This window comes from Eutrigla gurnardus, assembly GCF_963514095.1.
Source record: "Eutrigla gurnardus genome assembly, chromosome: 5".
NCBI classification, from domain to species: domain Eukaryota; kingdom Metazoa; phylum Chordata; class Actinopteri; order Perciformes; family Triglidae; genus Eutrigla; species Eutrigla gurnardus.
In genome coordinates, this window is record NC_139919.1 from 19,313,759 (window position 1) to 19,331,406 (window position 17,648).

Consider the following 17,648-nt stretch of genomic DNA (forward strand, 5'->3'; position numbering starts at 1 on the left):
AGAACAATTACTGTATTTTTCCACCTGTAAATCTTTGGTTTAAAAAACTTAACTGAGCCTCAGATTGTTTATCCTGTCTTTCTGGGTGGTGGCAGACATGGCAGCTGTCATTACAGGGGGTGTTAAAAATCACACTGACAACCCCCTAGCTGGACCAACTGTGCCCCCCTGGCTGGTCCCTTATTGCCATGACCACACACAGACACAAGAAGAGGTCTCAATCCATGACACATCGCAATCTGCTGGTCGTAAAACTAAAACATTAATACAGTTTAGACCGATGAGGCAGGACCTTACAGATCTACTATCTTCACGTTTGCGCTATTATTTATATTCTCTCTTTTTGTCTCTAATCTCCATCCAACCTCATCCCTGGAATGATTCAATGATAACAACTCGTCTATACAATACAGCAGACTGAACAATAATATAAAATAGAATGACATTTGGATGTATATACATGTTTTCTTTTTATTTACAAACCACATTTACAGACAAACCAGCCCTGTGGGTGCAAACAGGGAAGGCTGAACGTGACGATGGAGGTGGAAGAGCAGAAATCAAATGACAAATAAAAGGAAAGAGCAGGGGGGAAATGAGGAGGCGAGCCGCAAAAGGAACCTCTTCAGTCATGATACATTTTGAAGATACAGCTTTTGACGACGCCCATGTATCTGTCCCACACAACCTGATGTCTGAGGGGCAGAAAACAGAGAGACAGGAAAAGACAGCAAACTGTAAGTAAATGGAGCAAAGAGGTACTGTAAGGCTCATGATATACTGTAATTATGAAATCTGGGTGAAGAGAGTAAATGAGGCAATCTTTGTCCACTCAGTGTAATACGGGGCGGGGGGGCAGGGGGGGGTATATGTTTCTTTTTATGAATATCTCTTTGTTAGCATGTCGTGGTGCAGGGCTGTGTAAACCCTTAACTACATTCCAGCGTGTTTGCATGAGAAACAAGGTAACTACAGTTAAAGAAATCAGGGGCAGATAGGGTGACACCCACTGGTAGAACAGGGACGTCAATATTAGAGGGGAATTTAACATATAACTTTAGGTTTGAGCAACGTTAATGACTGCCAAAGTATATATAATATTTGGTTATTGGTAGGTTTTCTCAGAACCTACCAAGAGCTCGACAAAACCCTGACTGTATTTTTAGCATGGGTCGCCCTCTTGGACAGGGTTGGAGCTGTTCTATACCTGATAAGCTGTCCAGATTAAAAGCACATTGACTCACTTGAACGTGTCGAGTATGTGTGCAGAGTTGTTGTAGTGAGTGAGGTACAGCCTCATGTCGGCAGCTGTCCATCGGTCTGAACGACACGGCTCAATAAACTGGGGGAGAAACGGAGGGAGAGGAGACATTACATCACACCATCTCAAAGGTTTTAAAGCTGGCCTCACAAATATGGTCTAAATAAACATACAACAGAAACCCGCATTTTGTTTTAGTACACACCTTCTCCACAAGATCAATGAAGAAATCTCTGACATCTTTTGTGTTGGTTAACTTTGCGGCAATGTTGACAAGGCCTCTGGAAAGATTCTACAAAAAGAAGAAAATAATTATATTCAAAAACTATTATTACTACTACTACTACTACTAACTATTGTAGAAGTGACTGACTACATTTAGGATATTGTAGTCATAGTCATGTTTCTCACCTTGAAATTAGCCTCCATCTCATTAAAAGCTTTAGTCTTTCCTCTGAGAGCTGTACAGACCAGACTGAACAGAGAGGAGGACACAAAAAGAGAAGCTGTCAATAACAATGTGGATAAAATTGTAATTAAATATTAAAAGCTGGTTAAAAAAAATTCAGTTTATCGATTATTTCAATAATCGAGTATTCTACCGATTATCCCATCGATTAATCGAGTAATCCAAAAATCCAAACTAATTGGTATAATTTTTTGAAAAATCTAAATTTTTAATGTTTAAATCGCATATAATATTATCTGTGTGTACTAACCCAGTGTCAGTGCATTTACATATTCATTCTAGTGTTCAAGGTCCAGATAAAAAATGTTGTCGTTATTATTGCCATCTATAGTATTTATATTAAAACACACAATTCAAATGAGTAGATGATTGTATCTTTTTTATATTTGCTTTGATTTAAAAAAAATCTTGGCATTGGTAGTTTTAATTATGGGTTATAAATTGCTTAGAGATAGTGTTAGGAAGTATAACAGGCAATAATTCACTCTCTCATATCAATTCAGGATTGTTATTAACAAATCTACAAACCTAAACCAACTTGATTTATTCAAGTTTCTTGACGAAAACTACATTTTACCGGATTACATTTGAACACATTGTGATGGTATATTTTACCTTCTCCGAATAGTCATTTTTACTGAACAGAGCCTGAACGCATCATAATGTAATTCATCAAAACTCCCATTGATGTTAGCCGTTAGCTCTGTGCAGGGCTAACAGACTGTTTCTGTTACCTTTTGTGTTGATCCAGCAAATCTTTGTCAGCTATTAAAACCTTCAGTTCTTTCAGCTCTTGTAAGAACTCTTTATCTAGATCCACATCCATGTCTTCCACCATGTTATCTAAAAAGAAAAAGAGTCAGACTCTGTCAATCATTATCAGACTATGCCTAGCCCAATTCGAATTGTTCACTATGCTTATTGGCAACACAAACATTTGTATTCATTTTCATTCTAACGAGGATCTGCAGAACCAGAAGGACCTCTGGTGGTCATTGGGCCTCACTGATGGAGGCAACACTGTTCCTTATTCATAATAGAAAGATGCATTGATAACGTGATTTTGTAGGCCAGGCCCGGAGGTTAGCATCGCACTGGTTCTCTGGACAAAAAGCCAATGGGATCTTTTCCCGCAAGATCATTTTTCACAGAGGAACACAATATTATTTTTGAAGCATAAATGTAATTGCCAGAGGTAAAAAGCTAACAAACTACATCATGGTCACATGAACGCAAGCTTACTAATGAGGTCGGAAAAGGAGCAATAGTTAGCGTGATGGTATTTTGTAGTCTCATTTAGCTTCTTGTTCACAACCGCCTTTTTTAAGACGTGTAAAGCTTAAACATTCTGATGTTTTGTATTGCAGAACAGTATGTTAAGCTTGTGTTAAACGCATATTATATTTCAGGTATTTAACCGAAAACCCAATTACTTTGAGACAAGGGAACCGCCCAAAAATGCTATCTCATTTTTGTGTTTTTGGACTCATTCCTCAGCCATTCTATAGCCAACATCGACAGCCTCTTGTTCTTATGTGTGATATTTCTTTTAGGCCCTTTTTATATTTTGTCTCACATTTTCAAATGTATTTAAGTTTTCCATTTGTTGATCCAACACTGTTTTATCGATATGTAAGCCTCAGACTCCGATAAATTAAGAGCGTTTCAGATGACTAATATGTCTGTTACATAACTGATTACAATGTTATACATTTGCCATTTATATCTCAGATAAATGGCAGCAACGGCCAAAGGAAACAAGAGAAATGGCTCACCAACGGCCCCAACAGTCCAGTTGTTGATAAGCTGCCCCGCACAGAAAGCAAAGTCCTGGAATGTGAGATATTGCAGCTTTCTTTTCCCCGTCTCAAAGCGATTGTTGGAAAAGAAGACAATGGCAGCATAATCCCTGTAATAAGCAGAGGCATTAAAGGAGCCTTTTTAGGTTTGGTTTTGTTAAGTTAAACAAACAATACAAACCCATGAATTAATTATTCATAAAAACGACCACAAAAAAAGAGGCAGGCAGAGAGGCTTGTACTATGTTCTTCACATTATTACCGTGCAAGCTTGTCAGAAAGAAGGAAATGGTGACGTATGTTCTCCACCAGGGGTCCCTTCAGCTCTTCCACAACTTTAAAAACACGTTTGAAGTTGTCGAACTGAAATTAAACACACGATGTAAGAAACTTACTAAAATTAAAACAAAAAGACATGTATACAATCATCACAACAAATATATATATATATATATATGAAATATGTTCATTTAAAATGTGTCGGGAATACAGATTGTGACTACAAGCAATTTATAATCTAGAATTAAGCAACTACAATAAAGGAAGAGTCACTGTGGTTTTCAAAACGTTCTTACCTGTCGTCGGCAGCTCTTCAGTGTCACGTTTGTCTTGGCACTGATATCGTCTAAGTCTTTCTTTGTTCCTTTGGAGAGTTTCTTTCCCAGAACCTCACGGACAAATGCATCATCAAAGGCATAGTATCTAAACAGGGAAACCCAGAGAGAAAAGAGGAAAGTTGTAAGAATATATTCTCATTTACTATGTCGGGGCAGGAATACAACAAACAATTACACGCCATGGTAACATTTACCTTGCGAGGAGAATAACCTAGTTCAAGCAAGGGACATATTTCAAATATGTAGAAAAAAAACATGTATTAAATGTTGACAATGAGAAGCGTCATATACCTTCAGACACTGCAAACACAGGCTGAAGGTGAATTAAAGAGAGAATCATCACTGCACCTCTCTATGAGCATGGCTTGTCGATGAGGTGGGATCTGGAACAGTAGCTGGTTGCCTAGTTTGGACGGACTGTGCAGCAGACGCTCACACATCTGGAAAGTCCTGTACTGGTCCATGGTGTCACTGAGCAGAACATCTGCACTCGCCTCACACTCCTCCAACACTCCTCCTTCCATTCGTACCTTCACTGCATCGTTCACTGTTGGATAAATTAGAAAAGCTTGGTAACCACAGCTGTATTATCCTGTACTAACACAGATATGTATGCAGCTCAATTAAGCTTTCATTATGTAATTTTGTCATTAGCATTTTCCAATCTTTTTTTAGCTTGTAAAGGAACATAATGTCTATTCACAACCCCTTCACATCGGTAACAAATATTACTTCTAAAAGGTGTTTTTTTTCATTTGAATAGTTTTCAGTGACCTGAAAAGTCACTATCCTGAATATTACAATAAAAAGCATAGAGTAGAGAAAAGTCAGGAAAGAATATCATTATTTCTCAGGTAATCTCTTTTTTCTCGTTATTTCCAATGTTTTTATTAATCAGAAAAGACCCCTCATAATAATCTTGTGACCTAGAGCTGGGCAAAATATCAACATTATATCTATATTGTGATGTGCAATACTGTTACGTAATTTTCTGAACTTACCGACTCTATTTGGTCATTTTATCAACCTTACTGACGATAATTTATCAACAAAAAGAATATACAAGATGAGGTATTTTCACCCAACCCTATTGTGACCTCCTGGATGGTCCTGACCAACAGATGGGGAAGCACTGCATTTACATTGTTTTAATCCAAACTCAACAAAAACCCACATTGTGTGCGTCTTTTGAGCTAATTGCAACAAACCAGGACTCTATGAAACACTCCAACTCATCAGCATGTCTCAGACCCATACACGTGTAGTGTGCCTCCTCATACCCGTGTATCCATCCAACCAGAGCTGGTAAACTTCCTCATCCATGATAGTGGTGTTGCCCACGAACACATCCAGCTCCATCGCCATCTGCGTGGAGGCAAAGAAGTAAAAAGAGAAGGAGGGATGTTTTTGTTTAGCTGAAGTGAAGTTAGCCACCACCAATCAGATGTCATGTTAGCTCAACACACATCTTACCTTGTTTTGAGTTTGTATCGACGTGTTTCAAGCACCACGCTGTACTTAAGCCTGAAATGCTAAGTGTATTGTTTATCTCTATTGGCTGAACTTAAATCTTCTTCCCATGGTCGCCTGGCTAACTTCCTCCAGGCTAGCCTCTTATGCTAGCTACGTTAGCAGCTTCAGTGGAGAATCCACCGTCAAACGGAGACAACGGCGAGTTAAGACCGATTTAACATGACGTCAAAGTCGAGTAATTGACGTTGGCCTTTGACGTACTGTGAAGACACCAGGATCTAGGAAACGGTAGCGATTCTCTTTTGCTATGGGTGCTCAGTGTCAACAACAGCAGTCACGCTAAATTAACTTCCGGTTGTGTGACGTAACAGGAAACGTTGAAATCGTTTACTGCTGTAAACGTCTCTTTCACTAGCCATCTTCTCAAACATAAAAACACTGGCTTTGTTCACCTTTTATTGAATGTTTGCTGTTGTATATGTTTTATATCGACTTATATCATATTTCGTTTAAGTCAGGATCAGATAAATTGTTCTCACATACAGTAGGCCTATTGTGCAGTATGCTATCAAACTAAAATCTGCAAAAGTGCACACGGACAAAACGGATAAAAGGACGATTTCCACCTATCTTACTGCTCAGAGTGCATTAAGTTTTAGTAACCCATTTGTAGAATGTATGCTTTTATTGTGAAACGACCACAGCGGTAGGGTCAATTGTGGTGCACAGATTTACCAACTGAACATCGATTAAGTGTTTATAGTGCGGTTTATATAAATGATGTCTTCATAATATCGCTCCACTTCTAAAATCAAAGCTAAAGCTTGCTGCGTTCAATAGACTCCATCACTGGGGTTATATAGCCTAACTTTAACATATAGCTACAGGTTGGGCCCAAAATTAATTCCTATCACTCAGCATAAAACAAACGCTATCATTGATTTGAAGTAAGAAAGCAAATAATGTCTTGAAGGAAATCAAACAACAATGGACGATTATGTAAATACTCAAATAACTACGGCGCATCTGTCAGCCGGGCAGTGGCCTCCTGTTGCTTCCTCAGCTCGCCCACCATTTGTGCTCTTAGGTCATGTTTTAAATGTGTCATCTGTGCGAGCACCGGGCCTATGTGCTGTGCTTGCAGCGTGTAGCGGCACAATCTGCTCCCTTTTCCTCCGGCGATTAATCTAAATAAATCTCTGCAAATCCCTCTCCTCGCCCTCCCTTTCTGTCTTTCTGCGTGCGCCCTTCAAAATCACAACATAAGGGAAACCGACTCGGTCGACGTGTCATTTCGCCGGATCTCTCGCTACACACATCAACCACTCTCGTTTCTAACCCCACATGACACCCTGATTCCATCCCCAGCTCCCCCTTGCACGGTTAACACCCTACATTGAATGGCCTCAGTGAAACAATGGAGGTGGGACAGAGGGCGGAAGGATGTGGCTGAATGCCTCAGCATAAACCCATGGAAAAAAGCCTGCAGTCACACTTTCCGCCAGTGTTCTTTGAAAAGAAACGAGTACAGCTAGGAGTCACTCATGATACAACTGCATTATACTGTAGGCTACCTATCTTTTCTTTTTAATTGACCCAACAGCAGTGTGCGAGTTATACCACGGTGTCCGGGGGAGCCGGGGCTGGGGGCGGGCGATCATTTTTTTTTTTTTTTTTTTTGGAGGGGGGCAAAGTTTAAATGCTGATCCTGTCATTAATAGCAACAGCATATGCCTATTATAAAGAGAAAATCCGTTGCACGCACACCATAGGTCTATGTACAATATTTACATGAAACACCCCGATCGATCATCATCACATCATACATCACATGGGCTATAGCTGTACACAGAGCCAAACACGCGATAAGAGCAGCCAGCGGCACCACGCTTCAAGCGCCTCCGACGTGCAAGCAGGCAACACTTTTTTCATGAATCACGAACTAAAAATACAATTTTATTTCTCTTATTTTACACCTTTGAGGGAAAACCATGGCCAAAATATAATTAATTTGGCAATCATATCAATATTTTAGAGCTCCCCCCAAATTTCACAAATCATGTTTCCAGGGGAGCTCAGGTGGCCACCAGGGGAGCCATGGCTCCCCCTGCTCCCCCGTAACTCGCACCCTGCCCAACAGGCACGTATACTCCTACCTATTCGTGTGTTGCAATGGTTTGGGGATACCAAAAGATCTGGTCTTATGTCTTTAGTTTTTGAGGATGATGAGACAATTCAGGGGAACAGAAAACCCAAGAGGAAGTGACTTCACACAGTCCTTCCCCACTAATTTTCCTTGAGAAATGTTGTCATGGCGTCACAGCATGATAAAGGTAATGTGTTTGAATCCAAATGGGGGTTCCCCGCTGTGAGAGATCACATGGAGCAGATCTTCACCCTCACATACTGATGTTTAAATATTGTAGCTGCACGGCCAAAGTCAGATTACCATAAGTATGGTAAGGGAAGAGCCACTGTACACATCAGAGGAAACCACTAACATGTCTCATTACTATCAAATGAAGTGTGAATGTAGCAGTGATCACATAAGAGATACTTCCGGGAAACCACTCAAATAAAAAAAATGTTGTCGAGGAACGCGACTGTTTTGAAACAAGAGTAAGACGCCATTAATCAAAGTAGAATTTTTAAGAAGTAATACATCTACATTGTAGTTAACTACGACGCGTTCTCGCTTCTTTCATTGAAATTCAACGAGCCGATGCTTTTATTTTGAAGACAACGCAGCCCCGGTTTCCGGAAATACTCCAACTTGACGCGCAGCTCGCTGCATGAAGGAGTCGCAGCCGTGAAAGTGGAGGAGGCGGACATTGTTGTGGTAACAGTCCAGCCCCAGAGGATGAGCAGATGATGCTTATGCTGAGCGGATAAAGGACGACATTGGATTTTTGATTTATTTTTGTTTAGTTATGTTTTTCAATTTAAAGAATGGATCGTTTGTAAAATATATAGCCTATATATTTTTTTTTAATGAAGCTGCTGCAGCATACGGACACAAGCACCGAGAAACGGAGTTCATTTAGCCGAGACGAGCGAAGCACAGCCTGCTGAGACGATGCCAGCGAAGTAAAAAAAAATCACAACATCTGCAGGGTGTGCGTCCGAGGCTGCGGGATTAAGCCTCTTTGGATCGACCGGGCCTTCACAGGCCAACTGAAAGAGTCCACGGTTCGGCTGTTTGCCTCCAAAATACTGCGTGAGGAGGTAAAATAAGGACAGATGTATTCCTGAAGGCCTTCGGAGAACACTGCTTGCGGTTGAGACGATGACAGATTGACATTAATGGGGGCTTGCTGTGCGTTTTCCTCACACGACCTCGTCAAGGCATCGTCCGCGGAGACCAGACGCTGGCTTCAGCGCAAATTAGGACTAAAGCCGCGGCGCCTCGAAGGAAGCCGTCTAAATAAAGAAATCACATGTTTGCGCGATGATTTGGCCTCCGGTGCTGTTGTGATTGCATAGGCTCGGCTACATGACATCTGGAAAACACTGTATGCGGAGGAAGAGGATGCGCTAGCTCCGCGTTGAGCATCTAGCCACATCGCAGCTCGTTTAATTTCCATTCTCAGGTAGGCTACCCGCTAGGTGTAGGGTTTTTTCAAATAGGAAATGGGTAGCGAAGGGGAGATAATAAATAGGGAACTGTCAAAGATGTCTGACGAGGATTTGCTGACGTGCTCAAAAGAGGAGCTGGTGAGCCGGCTGCGTAAAGAGGAGTCGGAGAAGATATCGGCTCTGATCCAGCGAGGACGGCTGATAAAAGAGGTAAATAAACAGCTGCAGGGACACCTCCTTGAAATCAGGGAACTGAAAGTCATCAATCAGCGCCTGCAGGAGGAGAACGTGGAGCTGCGGGACCTGTGCTGCTTCCTGGACGACGACCGGCTCAAAGTGAAGAAGCTCGCCAGGGAATGGCAGCTGTTCGGGCACCACGCAGCCAAAGTGATGCGGGAGGACCTGGGCGGCTACTTGAAGAAGCTCGCCGACCTGGAGCGCATGCAAGACGGGCTGGTGAAGGAGAATTTGGACCTGAAGGAGTTGTGCCTGGTCCTGGAGGAGGAGTGTGTCAGCAGGAGCGACTCCAGTCCCGGCGGGTCCACCGAGCTCAACCTGCCCTGCATGGTGGCCCGGGACCTGGGGGACGGGAGCTCGAGCACGGGCAGCGTGGGAAGTCCAGACCAGCTCCACCTAGTGTGTTCACCTGACGACTGATGGGGGGGTTCGTGTCAGCTGTCAGGGCTTCTCCGACTCAAATGAAGAATCTGTAGACTAGGGGTGATGTGATTGACCGGATGGAGACACATACGCTTTGTCAGACAATACAAATCAATTTGGTGCAAAAGCATTAAGGCCTTCTGAATGCTGCAAAGACTTTTGTGCCACTAGGTTTTGACTTGACAAATAATCTACCACTATAGACATTTTCAGGACTTTACAAAAAACATTTAATAGATGTTTGCCAGATGATAATGTATCTAAATTTTACAGTGTTTTTTTCTAATGATTCCTCTGTTTTGGGGGACATCTCCTTTTCTCAGTGGTCTGTTGTTGAAAAAAAAAAAAAAGAAAAGAAATGGGACCCAAACAAACTGGGTCGCATATATAAATTTTATCTCATGCACTGGACTAGCCTACACTGGTAGAAGTCTCTTTTCTATTGCACTGGACAGCGTTATCATGGATCTTTAAATCACAGATCTAAAGATTCATTTCAATCCAGTTTTGAGCCATATTTAGTCCACTGAATTCCAATAGCACTGAAATAGATGAGTTGTGATAAAAGAGGAAAAAAATGAAACTATTTGATATTTTGCTTTTGCTAGACGCCCAATAATGAACTATTTTATGCACTCTCTTCCTCAGGAAAGGATTGGAGTGCCATACGTGCATGATGGTTGTCACAATTTGTACAGGCCTATTAACCAGTCTGATGTGCAGGCCCTTCAGGTTTACTGTGGGTGGGGCTGCTGTGCATAATGTACATGTACTGGAGCCGGGGCAGAGCCAGCACACATGTGGAGGTTTTGCATCAAACGCGGTAGATGTCCGTGGACCTCACTCAGAACTGAACTGAACTAGTTCTGTCACTTTTTTTAAAAATCCAACTGGAAACTCTTTGTATCAAACTGCAAGGTCTACAAGTTTTAATGATTTGTATTCTATTCAAACGCAGCTGTTTAAATTCACTTGTGTTACCTTTTTAATTGCATTGTTGTTGATGTTCAATTAGCATATCACAGCGTTTGTTTGAGTTGGGCGACGGTCAGTTTTGTCTTCTGTAACTCATGCTTTGTATTTACCTTGTGACATTAACTCTAACCCTTCTTTATCTTGATTTATCTGCATTAACAGCATAACTAACCGATTTCCGTTTACATCATAGATAATGCACATGGATTAGAAAAGATTTATTTTGTCGTTAGCTGTTTATTGGTGGACTATGCTCGTAGTGCATTGAAGAGCTTTAAATACAGTGGGTATGACACTTTGTGCTGTGTCTGACCTTTCTTTGTGTGTTCGACTTGCAGAAACCAGCGTTTACACGTTCACATGACACAGAACGAAGGATTGATTTCTGTTGTTGTTTTGACCTTCGTGTTTGAAGCGACTGTGCCAGACTGATGCTCCTGTCATGTCACACAGACTGACTTTATGGATGTTCATCAGTTTTATTTTCGGATCCCTATGTGCTGAAGGCTGAAGGGAACGGTAATGCTTTTAGCCACTTAGTGATGCACAGACATCCTTTGACAGCAGCGTACACGCTAATGTTTTTTTTTTCTCCCTCATACATAGCTCTCAATCTGATTCGCGTTCCAATTCTGTTTCTCTCTCTAACCCCATTTTAGCAGAACATACCCAATGCCCTCTGAGCCATGTTTTTATTAGCAAGAGATGTGCTTCATTTTGGGGAAATAGAGAAACAGAGAACACAGTGTTTGCAGTTGAGGGGGCACGGAGCGGTCATTAGAGTTTATGTTGTTAGCACTCAAACCTTTTCAGTCAGTAAAAGGCTTGTGATTATTTTCATTATATATCATTTTCTCTATTAGAACATCTAAAATGTATGTAAAAAGTGAAAGATATATGACCAATATAATTTACCAGGGTCAAAGGTCGTGACATACTTGTCTTTCTCCAACCAAAGGTTCAAAACACAAAGTTATACAATTTATAACACAGTATTGTGAGTAAATTCTCAAACTGGATAAACTGCAAGCTGAGGATGTTTAACTCTCATTTGTGTTTGATTAAATGCAAAATAGGTGCAGGTTAATCTTCCGTCAGTTGACTAATCTTAAAACTTAAAAATGTATTTTAATCTGATGAATGTTTTTTGATGAATCATAATACTAATAACAATAATAATACACCACACATTTCACACAGTTATGAAACTTTGCTCTTTATTCTGTGAAGTAGTACAGATTTGACAAAAGATTAGAGTACGGCACTGCCCACCAAACAGTTAATTTGTCAGAGACAAAAAACAAACATTACTAAAAAATATATTACACTCTCAAAAATAAATATGTAATAGTATAATCTATATTAACTCCTATGGCCCAGCCTTAGTGGTCAATCATTTGCATAGACAATATTAGAATTTGTAAAGGATTCATATAAAAATAAGGACCATTTACTTATCAGTACTCTATTTCCCTTAAAGAGGACATTCATTAAGTGTTACATAACATAACGTAACAATGTTAAAAATGTATTTAAATGCATGATTATACTGAAATATTGCTATTTATATATTATCAAATGGAGTTATCAGTTATTTCTATAAAGTTTGTAATTCTATAATCCTGCATACAATGCTTTCGTAAGGAACCTTGAACATACTCATTCTACCTTATAGCTTTTAAAATGAGAAATATAAAGACTTTATATTTATGCCAATACTAAAAAGAGTGTCACATTCATATCCCGATAGTAACACAAATTTGCATATTATCTTCAGTAAAGAATCATCTTTTCCTTAGAGAAGCAGATGCTCGCAGCTCATTTTGAAAATGGTTATCACAAAGACCATTTTCATATCCCTTATGTTTCCCAGAGATCCCTTTTGTCCCACATGCTGAAATGAACATTAGTGTCTTGCCAGGATGACACGGTAGTCAATCACAGAGTGAGGATGGTTGGGGAGTGCAGGGAGTGATCCGACTGGTCTCCACTACTGCTGCTGCGGCGATGAGCTATACCGCAGGGCTGAAGGACTTGAGACTGGTGGCTGTTTCCGTGATGTGAAGCAGCATGAGAGGTGGCGGAGGCGCTGGCGTCTGAAGAGGCAGAGGGATAGGTGAAAATCATACTAGTTAGGGACATGAGAGAGGGAGTAGATGTGAGAACCGGGGTGTGGAGAGACTCTGATTCAGGGGTGGTGGTGGTGGTAGAAGCAGCAGAGGTCACAGGCTTGGTGGGGATGGTTATCTTTGGTTTAGGCTTCTCCATCCTTGTTGGCAGTTTGGTCGAGGGTCCGGGTTTGCTGAAGTCCCACGGCTCCAGTTTGACGCCCCCCATAGAGGAGGTTGACGGACTTGGGTCAGAATCCGAGTCTGAGTCGTCTATTTTACAAATGGGACGGTGAGCCTCCAGGACCAGCTCAAGCTTATCTTTCTCCTTTTCCAATTGAGCTATCTCCTTCTGTAACTTGGACTTTTCGTCCTCCAGCTCGTCAGTCTCCTACACCGGGGAAAGCAGAGAAAGAGAGACACACATGTAAATTATCTCATGTCTCACTGAGACCAGTGCCTTGTATTTCAAGCATTAATGTTATGACATTTATGCAATGTTCACTCACATTTTGCAGCGTGTCTGTCAGCTCCCGACGGCGATTGCGACATTTGGCTGCTGCCAGTTTATTCCGCTCCCTCCTTATTCTGCGTCTCTCCATCTCTTCCTGCGATAACTTAACAAAGATTAAATATTTTAAAACTCATAAAACAAGGTAACCTGACACAGAAAGTCAAACACTAAACCCCATTTAATGTCTAGTTTCATTGTGAAAGCTTGCTTTGGAAAAAAAAACTCAGAGTATCTAACATGGAGACATGTTGGCAGTCTGACACAGGTGAAATACTACCACCATGTGTGTGCAATGAGTCATCACAGTCATGGCGGCGGAATGATTTTGAAACGGCAAAGCTTTTGTGTAACACAGACTGACTTCATCCAGTGCCCTACTCAATAATTGCCGTTGATCCAATATTTCCCGCCCTTTCAGAGTGATGAGTCACACTCAGACCCCAGCGGTGACTCAGGTGTGAGTCATAGAACATGACTTGCCCCTGTGAGTCACATGACAGTCAACTTCCTGTACCATGGAATTACAACTCCAAGAACAAAACTGTGATGGGGATATGTGCCAACGTGTGCCCGATGAAACCGAAAAAAAAGTTAAGCTACACTGTGGTGGTGACGAAAAATGACGATGGTTCTCGAGTTTACAAGTTGCATTGAACTTTACTTTAACATCTATGACATCTTATGTGGACAAATAACATTGCTCTGTTAACAAAAAGCAGATCTTTGCAAACAATGTGTCACAGGTTATCATTATACTGAGTCAACATAGCCTCAAAGTAAACACCATCAAAGAACACAAACTGTGTTGGCCCCTAGGAGAGCAAGTTTTCCTTTTGGAAACTTATTTAAATAATGTATGAAATAAAATCTCCACACAATTTCCCCTATTTCAAAATTGATTGAGTGTGTAAATCTAAAGGAAATGACACACATAGTATTACAGGATGTTACACACTACTTACACATAATTGAGCTACTGTCCATGCCTCACTATCTACATCTCCTCTAGGGAAAATTTGACTCCCAATAGAGCTCACTTGGTTTTCTCTCAGGTTGACAACCCACACTTTTCAAACAGCAAGACACACAATACATCCACGATCACCAGTGTCTATATCACTGTATACATGTTCAAAAAGTCTGTTATTTAAGGACTAGTTTCTTACGTGTTCGTCGTTCCTGCGTCTCGTTGAAGTAGTGGTGTTTACAGCTGCTCTTATGACCCCTGGTCTGAAAAAATGGGATTGGGAAGGTGGTGGACCCAGAGGCCGTGCCCCTGAGAGGGTTGGGTAAGGAGGTACTGGAGATCGTGAAGGGCCTGGCGGATGCATGAGGGAGGGCTGGACCAACCACTGGAGGTCCTGGTTGGTTGTGATGGCGTTGAGGCTTGGTACAAACTGACTGCTGCCAGCCATCGTAAACTTCTGGAAAAACAGAAAGGGTAAGTCGGTGGAAGTACAGAATCCAACAGGTGATCCATAACAAAATACATGGTTCCTGAAATGTAAATGAAAAATAATTCAAGTAAAACATAACTGATGCTTAAGCTAATCATGGTTATGTTAATATATACGTATTGCGTTTGACTTATTGTATGGACATACACTATATGAAAGTACACCTACCTGCTCCTGCTGTGTAGTTGTAGTGTTGGTGGTTCCCAAGGTGTTTGATCCAGAAACGCTGCCCGTGTACGCCGGGTTGCCTCTCCCTTGACCCCCAAAGTCTCGATACATCTTTTCTGTTTAAATGAAAAGAGAATTAAATCCAACTGAAGCTATGAAGCTTTCAGGTGTGACGAAAGTACTGTCAGGTTGAATCTCGTGCGTCAAATCAAACTCCGGGTAAGCCCACCTTATTGTGGTAAATCGGTAGAGTCCAAAAGAGTGCGTCTTCAAGGGGGAACAAGGAAGGAAATGCCGCCTCGCTTTTTTTCAAATCGCCTTAAAACTTCCAAAAACGACTAACGGAACATCCTCTCGTCCTTAGTCACACATCTAGAAGGCAAAGTCTGGAAATGATTGTGAGATTGTAAACTCTTAAAGCGGCACTATAGGTTCGCCACGCCCCTCTGAAGTTACGGGAAATAGTGTTGTCTGAAACCTCACACGAATCGAACCACGTGCCGTGACGCCATTGACCATATATGGTGAGAGTTTCCTCCCGTGCGTAGCACCCGGGATTCCTTGGACAGAAACCTCTTCTGTTGCGGTGGTTGACATACTACTACAATTTCCTACGCCGATGGAAGTATTGTCACTTAATTAATATACGCCGAGGGGAAATATGTAAAGTAAATATATACACGAGTAAGCTCTAAAACTAAATCTAAATTGTAGCCTACTTTACTTTAATTTGAATATTTCAGTAGCCTACTTTTTTTCAGATGAGATATGGACAGTATTTGTTCAGATCGTTACCGTTTCAACAAGCGGAAAGGGGGTAAGAGACTAGTTTAACATTGAGGGCTTTCTTTTTATTGCCAAAAATACTGTTTTTCCATTTTCAATTATTATGGGGAGGTGTTTATGAGTATGTTCAAGTAGCCTATAGGCTCAAACCTATGTCAAAGTGAAATTACTGAATTTTCATTTCACATTCATTTTAGAAGTTATAAATATGTTGAAATTATGAAAAAAATTGTGTTCAGTATTAAATTAATGAATTAAAATGAAATCTTACTCACAATTTATGTCGACTGTAAAATATACTCCCAAAAGTACAAAAGCAAGAAGACAAAATAAATCCTACTCTAATACTCAATATGAATTTCAAGCTTGCATATATAGTATGTGTGGATCGGTTAAGAAATAGATTATATATGAGTAAAATCTGGGTGCATGCTCTGTTGAGGTTTTTGGCATTCACTCTCACTTCACAAACCACATCAGTGTGCAGGCATGCCTGTAGAGATGAGTCAGTGCATTGCCACAAAGCTGTTCAGTTATATCACCATCCGTTTCAACGGCTTTTTTTTTTTACTCGCAAGCACAAAATAGTAAAAGATTCAAAAACTGCGTGCAGTAGATTCGGTAAGCTTAGTCTGTCACACAGCTGCTGACCTTGCAGCCCCTAAGGATAGAGTTCCCGGCAAGGGGTTGATTTCTCCTAATGATGCACCAGTGTCTCACATGACTGCTAATTCTTCTCCTAGGATTTGGATTGTATTTCTTTTTCCTTTTTTTAAGTCACTTAAGTGAATTGCAAAGACAGTAAGTAGTCCCTTTTTGGGAGGAAAAAAGAAAAATAGTGCAGATAAATCATCCTGATCTGTGAGTCGTGGCCTTCTGTCCCTTCTTAACTTATGAATGAGAACAAACTGAAACTGCCATATATATATATGCCATCATATAAAGGGAATATGGGGTAAAGGTGAGTGTCAGATGACTAAAGCTACAGGAATGCATGATGCCACACTGCAATGTGTCTAATTGTGACAAGTCCCGACATGTTTCACACCCATGACTGCATCCGTTCATCCACCAGCTGTTTCTTTAATGTTATATTTGATTAGGTAATGTCTGCTCATCAGATGTTTCCATTTGGGTAACTAGTATTTGTTTTTAAGTTAATGAATATCCGCAGGTGAAGGTGTGTGAGTATGTTGTTGTTTTCTGTTTCACTTCACATTTTCCATACAAAAGTTAACGATATTCTGGAGGGGATGAGGGGAGTTTAGATTCCATTACCATTTACTCACCCCCAAAAATCCCTCCTCCACACCCACCCACACAAATGCTTCACAGAGCATAAAAGCGTCCTCATGCCACACACACTTAAATGTAATTGATTAAGTGGGTGTTGTAAATCACAATTTACACCATGTCAATTCACTACTACCTCGATTATTTTTGTCATGTTTGCACAGAGCAGTTTTTGCCTGTACAAAAACAGTACAAACATATTGTCCAGGTCATGGTTTGTATAAGTAAATACGATTTTAAAATATAATAACCCTAAATAACTATAGTCCAAATACTGTAAATGGAATACATAATATAATATAATATAATATAATATAATATGTATTGTCTTGTGCTTGGCATTCAACATTTTTAAATATAGATACATTAGCAGCTAAATGTACTTGGGTAGAGTAAGTAAATGTACAAATCCGTATGAGTTTAAATACATTATAGCAAATAGCCCTAAACTGCTGAAGTATTGGCCACCACAGTTCTTAAGTAGTAAAAGTG

At 40.6% G+C, this 17,648-nt stretch overlaps 3 protein-coding genes across 4 annotated transcripts; 1 reads left to right on the forward strand and 2 right to left on the reverse strand.

The window, feature by feature from the left end:
• Positions 1 to 451: 451 nt before the first annotated feature.
• On the reverse strand, positions 452 to 5,967 carry fibpa (fibroblast growth factor (acidic) intracellular binding protein a). The gene is made up of 11 exons (XM_084010268.1): positions 5,620 to 5,967; positions 5,427 to 5,511; positions 4,495 to 4,693; positions 4,105 to 4,231; positions 3,792 to 3,892; positions 3,506 to 3,639; positions 2,465 to 2,573; positions 1,673 to 1,736; positions 1,467 to 1,553; positions 1,245 to 1,342; positions 452 to 695 (listed from the first exon to the last, which is right to left on the reverse strand). The coding sequence occupies exons 2-11, from the start codon at positions 5,509 to 5,511 to the stop codon at positions 626 to 628; spliced, it is 1,074 nt and encodes a 357-aa protein (XP_083866394.1). The 5' UTR covers positions 5,620 to 5,967; the 3' UTR covers positions 452 to 625.
• A 2,468-nt stretch (positions 5,968 to 8,435) lies between these two features.
• On the forward strand, positions 8,436 to 11,127 carry ccdc85b (coiled-coil domain containing 85B). Its single transcript, XM_084010277.1, has one exon. The coding sequence runs from the start codon at positions 9,250 to 9,252 to the stop codon at positions 9,850 to 9,852; it is 603 nt and encodes a 200-aa protein (XP_083866403.1). The 5' UTR covers positions 8,436 to 9,249; the 3' UTR covers positions 9,853 to 11,127.
• Positions 11,128 to 12,030: 903 nt separating this feature from the next.
• Positions 12,031 to 15,493, reverse strand: fosl1a (FOS like 1, AP-1 transcription factor subunit a). 2 transcript variants are annotated; one of them, XM_084010272.1, is made up of 5 exons: positions 15,307 to 15,493; positions 15,078 to 15,193; positions 14,619 to 14,873; positions 13,448 to 13,555; positions 12,031 to 13,329 (listed from the first exon to the last, which is right to left on the reverse strand). In XM_084010272.1, the coding sequence occupies exons 2-5, from the start codon at positions 15,186 to 15,188 to the stop codon at positions 12,769 to 12,771; spliced, it is 1,035 nt and encodes a 344-aa protein (XP_083866398.1). In that variant the 5' UTR covers positions 15,189 to 15,193; positions 15,307 to 15,493; the 3' UTR covers positions 12,031 to 12,768. The 2 variants fall into 2 exon arrangements, with proteins under 2 accessions (XP_083866398.1, XP_083866397.1); XM_084010271.1 differs by having other exon boundaries at positions 14,619 to 14,876; positions 15,307 to 15,492.
• Between the last annotated feature and the right edge of the window lie 2,155 nt (positions 15,494 to 17,648).

What these genes read in the sequence shown, in the direction of transcription:
- fosl1a (XM_084010271.1), bottom strand. Translation starts at nt 15,188, where the DNA reads ATGTATCGAGACTTTGGGGGTCAAGGGAGAGGCAACCCGGCGTACACG. An exon ending in CAACTACACAGCAGGAGCAG is followed by an intron (nt 14,877 to 15,077) that starts GTAGGTGTACTT and finishes CTGTTTTTCCAG; the next exon opens with AAGTTTACGATGGCTGGCAG. An exon ending in TGACAGACACGCTGCAAAAT is followed by an intron (nt 13,330 to 13,447) that starts GTGAGTGAACAT and finishes TCCCCGGTGTAG; the next exon opens with GAGACTGACGAGCTGGAGGA.
- fibpa (XM_084010268.1), bottom strand. Translation starts at nt 5,511, where the DNA reads ATGGCGATGGAGCTGGATGTGTTCGTGGGCAACACCACTATCATGGAT. An exon ending in TCATTGATCTTGTGGAGAAG is followed by an intron (nt 1,343 to 1,466) that starts GTGTGTACTAAA and finishes TTTCTCCCCCAG; the next exon opens with TTTATTGAGCCGTGTCGTTC. An exon ending in CACATACTCGACACGTTCAA is followed by an intron (nt 696 to 1,244) that starts GTGAGTCAATGT and finishes TCTGCCCCTCAG; the next exon opens with ACATCAGGTTGTGTGGGACA.
- ccdc85b (XM_084010277.1), top strand. Translation starts at nt 9,250, where the DNA reads ATGGGTAGCGAAGGGGAGATAATAAATAGGGAACTGTCAAAGATGTCT.